At 47.4% G+C, this 9,702-nt stretch overlaps 2 protein-coding genes across 2 annotated transcripts; both read left to right on the forward strand.

Annotated features, from left to right (window-relative positions):
- Positions 1-335: 335 nt before the first annotated feature.
- On the forward strand, positions 336-6,062 carry LOC108062216 (uncharacterized). The gene is made up of 6 exons (XM_017148795.3): positions 336-498; positions 571-997; positions 1,077-1,324; positions 1,384-1,977; positions 2,035-2,851; positions 3,544-6,062. Exons 1-6 carry the CDS (start codon positions 412-414, stop codon positions 5,310-5,312), a joined length of 3,942 nt encoding a protein of 1,313 aa, XP_017004284.3. The 5' UTR covers positions 336-411; the 3' UTR covers positions 5,313-6,062.
- Positions 6,063-7,869: 1,807 nt separating this feature from the next.
- On the forward strand, positions 7,870-9,229 carry tap (Basic helix-loop-helix neural transcription factor tap). The gene has a single exon (XM_017148790.3). The coding sequence runs from the start codon at positions 7,972-7,974 to the stop codon at positions 9,118-9,120; it is 1,149 nt and encodes a 382-aa protein (XP_017004279.3). The 5' UTR covers positions 7,870-7,971; the 3' UTR covers positions 9,121-9,229.
- Positions 9,230-9,702: the final 473 nt, after the last annotated feature.

Below are 9,702 nucleotides of genomic sequence, written 5' to 3' on the forward strand. Positions count from 1 at the left end.
ATCGATATATATTTCACACAACCGAAAAACAGCGAAGACAAAAACCAAATTTTACGATGAAAGTGGTGTAAAAACTTGATTGGCAGCCCCCATTTTGACCGAGACCGCACTTATAACAATAAAAACTACCATCTGGCCAAAAATAATAACCATTTCAGTATTAAAAATGCCACTGAAATGCCTTTTTAAAAATATTTGGGGTATATACTAACTGCCTAGCGAATGCACCTGCCGACTTAAGCGAGTACGCACACCAAAGTTAGCGAGTGCCGCCACCAGCGCTGCCCACCTTTTGAGATCCCAGAGTTTAGTCCCATCTCTAGCGAGGAAAATAAAAATAAAGCCGGCTGAGCTGACAAACAATGAGCAGTCTCTTTTGCCCAGGGGCTGTCATGAAATAAAGGCCGAGAAATGGAAATAGTATTGCCCCAGGAAGTGCACGATGCGCAAAAGTTTCTGGACTGCGCGGAGCAGCTGGACTACGATGAGTTCTCGGCGGTGAGATATTGCGTTCTATACTTTTCCGTTTGCGATGGTCCTGATTTCAGGGGCTAAAATCTATATTTACAGAAAAGGTTTGTATTCTGCAATGGCCACAGCGATGTGGATGTGTTCGAGCTGATGGGCAACGACCGGCTGTCGCAGTTGATCTACGGGTGGGAGGTGTGCCACCTGCCCACCAGGGGATCCGAGTCCCTCGAGGATCCTGCGCTGCGACACATTGTCCTGGTTTTGGCCCACCACTCGCTGCAGATGTGGTTCAGCCAGGAGTGGAACACCTGCTCCGAGGGCCTCAAGCACCTGCTGCTCTACAGCCTGACCAAGGCGGTGCCGGCGTTCTACCAGATCGGCGACCTGGCCAACATCGACTGGGCATACATCCTGCAGTTCCAGACGAAGCCCTGGAGTCTCCCGTACCTGCAGCAGCTATTCCTCAACCTGAAGCTGAACAAACACCAGGCCATCGAGCACACTGTTCCTGTGGCGGCCGGAGAAGGTATGTGGATCGTATGTGGATCTTCACTTGGAAGATAAACGGAGGCTGCAACTTCTGTCTCCTCTTCTTTTCCCCCCAGACATTGCCTTTCTGATGCAGGAGGGCCTATCGCTGATCATCCTGCGCCTCATGCAACTCTTCAACGCTGGCAACTTTGAGGCCGTTAAACAGCTGGCGCTCCGAATGCTGGCTGCTTGGCTAAAGGCCCACGAAGGCCCAGCTGCGTCCTTTGAACGGGATCGGAGCTCAATTACCCTAGTGGGGCACCTGTACCTCTTGACTATTTTCGTGAGAGACGAAAACCGGGGCTATGTGATCGATAATTTGGTATGACGTAAAAAATAATATAATATAATAATATAATGCCTCATAAAACCATCCTCCAGATGTACAACATTCGATTCTATGCCCAGACCATGCAGGAAGCTTCAGTCTCCCAGGACATAAACTTTACACCTGCCCGACTCATTGCCCAGGTTTGCGTGCGTCTGCAACTGGGCAAGAACGGCTTCTTCGAGCAGATTGGCTTCAAGAAATTCAAGCTCAACCTGGTCACCTCCTTCGCCGTCATGCTGGAGGCCTACTCTAGCTATGTGCTGGGCAATCTCCTCATGGAGCTCCAGGCTCTCAATGAGCACGATTTCCTCGAGCACTTGCCGCAGTTCAAAGTACTAATGTATCGCTATGTGGAGGAGCGGGAAAACAGCGAGCGCTTTCTGCTAGAGGAACTTAAGAAGATGGAGAACCAGCGAAATAGCCACTTCCAGCCACATGTGGTGGAGCTGAATCTGAACTACCAGCAGCAGATATGCAAAGGCAACCGGGCGAGTAATATTGGCAACTACAAGAACTGTGACGATGACGAAAAGCCACCGCTCGAGGCGGACGAGGAGCAGGACAGGCAAATAGATCCGGTCTTCCAAAACGTACCCAATAACGAGGAGGTTTTAACCTTTGTGTATAAGCTGCTGGCGGAGCGAGTAAGTCGCGAGATCTATGCCCTTCAAACCATTGGCTAAAAATAGTTTTTATTTCAGAACTTTTCTGGCTGGAAGTTTGCCAAGATTGCGTTGCTGCTAAAGATCATTGGTCAACAGCTGAATGCCATAGAAATATGGCGCTATCATCCCGGACTAACCACCGAGTTTATGCTCGATTTGGAGCAGAAGATGTCGACGAACTATGCAGACTTGGCCAAAGTCTTCTCCGACCATGGCTTCATGGAGGCAGAGTTCTGGCTCACGGCCTTCTACCTCAACCCGATTACTTTGAACTACAACGAGGTGAGGCGTTGTTCGCGCATCAAGAAGAAGCGTCAGGAGGAGGACCACTGGCCGCCAGCTGCGTCCGCCAACAGTGTCAAGTACGAATTGCTGAGCTCCACCATCGATGTGGACGAGATTGTCACCATAACGAACCATCACGCACCAGTGGCCGACTACGATCCGGTGTACAAGTCGCTGCAGGCGCTCCGGCTGCCCCGCAGCATTATCAAGGACCTGCTGACGGTGGTCTTCCAGCCGCGGAACAAGCGCTACTCATGGGCTCTCGACTGGCACACGCTGCACGAGCGATGCCATGCGCTGCTCAAGAGTCGCGACCTCAAGAACAAATTCGTGTCCCTCAACATGGCCGAGGCGGGCGACCACTTGCAGTATCTGCAGATCGACTATGCCAAGTACCGGGATCGACCGCAGCTGGACTACGGCACCATCGAGGAGGGCTACGAGAATGCGGCCAATCTACCCGAGGCGGAGGAGGAACCCGAACCGACGCCTGCCGAAGATGAAGAGGCTGCTAAGGCCACGCAACAGAAGAAGCGGCGACCAGCTAGACGCAAGTTCTGGGATGAAGGTGAGCTACTTGCAGGCGTTGAGAGATTATTATCATCTTTTAAGGGGGGAGATACATACAGAACTTACATTTTTTCAAGTTTTTCGTAATTTTTTTTAACCAATAAGGAATTGTGCTGGGATTTCGTAACTTGGCATGGTCATTACATTGTTCTTATATAATTTTAACCAATTTTTATTTTGTTTTTATCCTTCAAAATAGCAGCCGTGGGAATTTTTTTGTCAGGCTATAATAAAAAAAAGTGAAATGTAAAAAAAGCTGCTGTGTAGGTCCGATTTTTATGAAACCAAGTTTATTTTGTTAACAAATAATGTAGAAACTGTCTGAACGTAACTTACATAGAATACCTCACAAAATGGTTGTGGCACTATTTCAAAGTCAAAAATCTATTTTTTTCATAATTTGTTTGTTGATTTTGGCTAACAAAAAATACTTAAACGTACAAATTTCTACATTAAGTAGGTTCAGACAGTGGGAAATTTTATTACAAACATTTCTATAAAAGCAGCATAATGGTCGAGGCATTACTTTTTGAGATACACGATACGCAGCTGAGGAAAACGTGGTTTTGGGAAAAAAGGTATTTAAAGTTCTATATGTATCTCCCCCCTTAAGTAATTTCAGTTTTGAGAGCACTGCGCTTCATAGATTTATTTATTGTGCAAATAATATGATTTGAAAATTCCTTCTAGTGTTCTCGGAGGACGAGGAGGAGGCTGTCTCAAGCGATTCGGAGCCCTATTACACTGGCAATGGCCGCCGCACTCGCATTAGAGCCGCAGCCATGGTGGCCAACGCTATGTTGTCCGACATGGATCGCAGTGTTCGCGGTGGCCGACGATCAAGCTCTCCAGCGTCCTCAGAAGATAAATCTGAGCCGCACCAAGAAATCGACAAGGAGCAGGAGATCAACGTTGAACCCGCAAAGCCACCATCTCCAAACGAAGCAGCCGCCAGTGACGAGAGGCGCACAATCAGCGATCTAATGGAGGCAAGGACGAAATACAGCAACGAGACCGGCGGCTTTAAGGCCTTCGCCGACATCTGGAGCTTCGAGAAGGAAGAGCTGCAGAACGTGGCCAGCGAGGGCAACAACCTGATGGAGTGCAGCTCGGTGCTCAGCAAATTCAAGAACTTTAAGTCCCTCAAGATGACGGCTGCGGCCAAGGCTCCCGTGCAGCCAACTCCACAGCCACAGCCACAACCAATGCAAAGGATGGCTCGCACAGGATCGGAAACTGAGAGTGTCAACTCCGAAACCTCAACGATGGCAACGCATGATTTTAACGATGAGAACAGCGACTATTCCCCCGGCTTAAGTAAAGACCCAACACCGTCGCCGCCACCGGACGTATGTTATACTGAAGAAATAGAGACGCTTATGACGCAGGGGGCCCAGGAAACAACTGAGTTAAGACCGGAGCCTCTGGAGAGTGAGTGCGTTACCCAGAAGCCCGAGGACACTGGTCAGGACACCAAGGAGCCTCTTGAAACTAGGCAGCTAAACGAAAGTTCTAAGGAACTGGAAGAGAAAGACCCACAAACTAGGCAGCTAAAAGAGGTCCTCGAAAGTATATCGCCTAAGGAAGAGCTGCGGGATACTGAACAGGTCACCGAGGAGCCGCAGCCCTTAGACGTTCAAAACACCAGAGAGCAAAAAGAGGAGCTTATCAGCATGGAGACAACTGAGAATACACAGCTACCTGAAGCAATTGGAACCGACACAGAAACGGACACTGCCGAGGAGTCCTTGCGGTACGATGACGCCCACCAGGAACCAGAAAGTAAACGCTTGAAAGTAGATATTTTAAACGAGGAAACCCGCCCGAATTCACCGTCAAGTGAAGCCGCGGAAAGGCAACGCCTCATCCACGAGTGTCTCACACGTCCGGCTCAAGTATGTTTGAAGAGGTTAACGGCACGGGACATCGAGAAGCTTCGCGGAGTGCGGGTGCGTATCAAGCGAACCAACATATCGGATTACTATCGCGAGCAGGCGCTGCATAAGCGAATCCGAATCGAATCGAGTCTGAGGAGCCACAGCCACTCGCACACCGAGGACAGCAATGCATCGTCGCACAGCTACGATGCCAGTAAATATGGTAGGCGTCGCTTTAAAAAGTTCGTGCACATTACATCCGACTCGCCAGCTCCTTCGCAATCGTCCACACCGTCGCCTCGGATGATCGTTAAGCCGGTCTTCAAGCACATAACATCCGATTCGTCCACAGATCTGGAGGAGGTGCCGCACGCTGCTTCCGCCCTCAGAAGACGAGGGCGCGGACGAGGTCGAGGACGAGGTGGTTCGCGACAAACACCATCCTTTCCGCCCGATGTGATCGAGCTGTCCTCGGACTCGCAGTCCTCCTCGCCAGTGCCGGAAGCCAACCATCCGATGATTCACTTTACGGATGTCATGGAGATGGATCCGCTGTACGAGGAGGCAATTGTTCCCTTCTAAAACGCCGTAGGCGTCGTTCTACGTGCTCGGAACGAATGCCGACGAGGGGTTGCAAGGAGGTTGAGCAGTGCGGAATGATGAAAATGCAGAGAGCTGGGAAAATCGAGTTTGTCTCGCTTGTTAAAACGCAATTAGCCTGGGGCACATTCGGTATTTGTGCCAGGATTCTGATGAAATTATTTTCATGTACATCTGTTTGTCCAAGTTTCCGGCTCGGTTTTTATTTGGACTGTAACGACGCCCGCGGCTCACAAAACAAAACTCTCGACCAGTTCAGGCCAACACTCAATGGGCAAAGCAAACGCATCCGCTCTTCAATTAACTGCCTAATTGATATGCATTGTGGTTGTAAAAAACCAAATTGGCTGCACGCGTCGGAGGAGCTCTTGAACGTGGATGACGACGCCGGCGACACGTGACTGTTGGTGTGAATTTTAGTGGCAATATTCTTGTATCAATAACTAAGGGGCTGGGAGTATAAAAACCGAACAGGGAAATTATGTGGCATCTAGTATGTTGGAAATTGTTAGTAGTTCTTCTTATTAGTTAGTATTAAATATGTTTAAAACTTCAATTACAATTATAAACTAGTTTTTTGTATCTAATTTGTACTACCTAGGAGTGTACTTAAGAATTTTTATTTTACTATTGTAAAATAAGAAATTATGATGAAAAATAACTTCCGCTTTGTTTCTAGTTTTTGGTTCCAAACTTGTGTGAATAAATAAATAAGGAAAAGAAAAACTTGTATTTATTGATTTGCTTTACGAAGGAACTCATGATAAATTAAAAAGTAGATAAATTAAATGCCATAAAATATTAATAAAATAATAATAAAATATTATTTATGTTTAACTTTATAAAAGATACATTAAATCTATTATTTTAACCAAATTTTAATGAAGTTATTCATTGCTAAGATCGAATAATTTTTTAAAAAAGAAACTTAATTCATGCCTATTATACAGCTATCGGAAGTTTACTAATCGGAATTACGGAATATTATCAAATTAGCACCCTTGATACTCAAGTCCCTGCTCGTGCTGGTAATTTGGGGCGACTGCCGCATATCATAACAAATCCGCACGTGGCAAATGTCGGCCACTTGAAACTGCAACCTAGATCCTTTTTCAGTCTCCTTGCCACAGATAGGAATCCACAGCGGCACACTTGGCCACTTGAGCAGTCGTTAAGACCGCGGCACGTGCCAACGCCTGGGTTTTTTTTGGGTTCTGGATCAGGAGGATGGACTGGAGAGGAGTGAGAGCTTCTGGGCGACTACACATGTTGCTTTTTCGGAAGTGGAGGCGGTATCCTGGCCACGTGCCACTAACCCGTTTAGCGACAGGCGTAAGCCCTAAACGATTATTGCGGTTTAGTGGCGAAAAGCGAAAGAGTTGCGAGTAATTGAATCGTTTGAATTGCAATCGCATTAAGCGCACGTAAATTCGATGTGGCGATAAAGTAAAATATCTGTTTATTTAGGCCACGAAATTTATATACTCTTTGTAGATACACACTCAAAATAAATGGTACCCTAAATTTAAGAAAATCGCCATTAAATTTTTTTTTTCTAAATACAAGAAAGTTATTTCTAAAACTAAGAAAATTCTTCTAAAATCAAGAAAGTTTTTTTTAAATCTAGAAAGATTTTCTTAAAGTTAGGAAATGGTTACCATGAACTAAAAACTAGAAAAAATGTCCTTAAAATTAAAAATTATTTTGTTAAAAATAGAAAGGCTAACGAAAATTATAAAATATTTTGGTAACACCTTTGCACTTGGTCAAGAAATTTACCAACAATAGTTGGTCTAAATAGATTGCTGATTAGAAAACATCTAACTAGAAATCAATTCGTACTCGGATTTTATACTTTTCTCATTTTTAGGATATTAATTATTTAAATAACATATTTGTATCATTTTATAAATATTTTCTAGGGGTTGTTTCATTTAAATTGATATAAACTTATCGAATGTTTTATCAAACTAATACAATTAATTCAATTAGCTTAATATTTACTCTCTTTTACTAAATAATCCTGACTTTATTACCCAGATGATCGTTTTTAAATCTTGTAAATTGAATAATTATTTTAGTGGTATCACCTACGATATAAAGTATTTGAATAACCACAAGGAAGGTAACGGAAAGTAGTTGTAAACTTTGATGATGTCGTCGGCGACATCGCTGATCCTCGGACTCAGACATACTTCCGATTGGCTTAGAGAGCGCCGCTCGCCAGCAGAGCGTGGAAAATGCTCGTATTTTGACTGGTAGTGCTGCCTGCAGAACGAATCTCCATCTCCAGAAGGCGCAGAAGTCCACCCCTTCCACCGGCGGTTCTGTGTGTGAGTAGGCAAAAGCCACCCCCGGGGCGGCGAGCGACAATCACGGCGCATATCTGTTGGGATTTGCGTTCGGGGTTCTACATGGCGCCGCCACGACCGACGACAATGCGCCGAGGGTTGTTGCCTGGCGGTCCGGACCCAAATCGGCGGGCTTAATGGCCGGCCGGGCACATAAAACCGGTGCTCACTCCTCGCCAGCTTTTAGTTGGTGCGGGCACGCGAAGAAACACACAGCGCTCACGGAAATCGGAAATGTGCTAAAGGATACAGGACTCGCTACAGATACAGATACAGATAAACGAGAGATCATGGCTGCCTGCTACAATGCCTATAGCGCTGGATCGCAGTCCTTTGAGTTCGACGAGGACGACGACGACGCCTCCTTCGACAGCGGCTACGAGAAGAGCTTCGAGACGGAGGCCCAGGCGCTGAGCTCCCGCCGGCGCCTGGACTTCGATGCTCCGGCGGTCCAACAGCCGTACGCCGGCGCAGCCTGGGACACCGTGCCGCTCAACTCACTGCTGGACACGAGCAGCAACCACAGCACGCGGAGCGGACGAACGCTGGTGGAGCACCTGAACAGCCGGGCTCCGACTGCCGCCAGCTTCGATCCCCCCTTGACCAGCACGCCCATGAAGTCGTCCGAGGATCCGGATGCGCCGCGACCGAAGCGCAAATATGCCGTCGGCAAGAACCGGGTGACGCGGTCGCGCAGTCCCACGCAGGTGGTCAGGATCAAGCGCTTCCGGCGGATGAAGGCCAACGACAGGGAGCGCAATCGGATGCACAACCTCAACGATGCGCTGGAGAAGCTGCGGGTCACACTGCCCTCGCTGCCCGAGGAGACGAAGCTGACGAAGATCGAGATCCTGCGCTTTGCCCACAACTACATCTTCGCCCTGGAACAGGTGCTCGAAAGTGGCGGCTCGATCAATCTGGATCTGGAGAAGCTGCAGAACTTTACGCTGAGCGGCGAGCGGATCACCAAGGAGCTGTTCGATGCGCTGTTCGTGAATCCCCAGCCCTTTCCCATGTTCGGATGCGGCAGGATGTTTCCCTATGGGCAGAATATGCCCCCTCAGCCGACGACGGTTCCTGCTCCGCCTGCAGAGCATCCGCCCGCGATGGGGGGCTTCCAGCAGGGAGTGGACTACGCGCAGCAGCCACCGGGATTCGACTTTACAGGCAGCATGCGGTTCTACCATCAACAGCAGCAGCAGACCCCTCACCATCTGCAGCATAATCCTCAGCAGGAGTCCAGCCCGCAGTTCTCGCAGGAGAAATACGATCTGTTCAGGGGCTCCTTCGATGCAGCTGCCAATCTGCACAATCCCAGACACCTGGATTCAGGGATTCATCATCAGAGCAGCTTCTACACGCAAACGCCGCCCTGGAAGGAATATCCAGAGGATCAGGGGCATCCACACGGCTACAAACAGTTTGCCCCGCAGGTGTAGCACAGTTTTTAGGGCCATCTAAGGTTTTTCAGCGTGATATACTTAAAGATTGCTGGGGATTGGCAGGAAACTTATCTAGGGGAATCCCCGAAGAGATGCACCCTTGACTTATTTTGATGGAGAGACTAAAGTAGCTTGCGGGTCTCATCTCTGGATTTCCCCCTTCTAACTTTCCTCGAATACCTCGCAATCCGTTGATATTGGTAGTAAGTGAGGCACTCAATTGACTGCTTAGATTATCACTTTAAACTAAAGCTAATCTTTGCACTCAATTAGTTTCATGTTATAGAAGGATCTTCAACAGATTAACCAATGCTGATTTACAATGAATCCAACAAACTCAATATTTCCTATTCACCTTCATTGGTTTCTTTTCTGCGGATCTCTAGTGAATATTTGAATTAAGAGTGCTTAACCTGAACATTTTCCAAAAAAGCACTCTTCTTCTCAATATATTCCCTTCACATTCTTCTTGACTGTATAGTATAAATCGGTTGTCCATATTTATTGTAAGCGGATACGTACCTTGCCATTGTAGACATATGCCTAGTTTTAGCGATCACTGAAATGTACCAGGTATTA

Source organism: Drosophila takahashii, chromosome 3L (assembly GCF_030179915.1).
Source record: "Drosophila takahashii strain IR98-3 E-12201 chromosome 3L, DtakHiC1v2, whole genome shotgun sequence".
In the NCBI taxonomy this organism is placed as follows: Eukaryota; Metazoa; Arthropoda; class Insecta; order Diptera; family Drosophilidae; genus Drosophila; species Drosophila takahashii.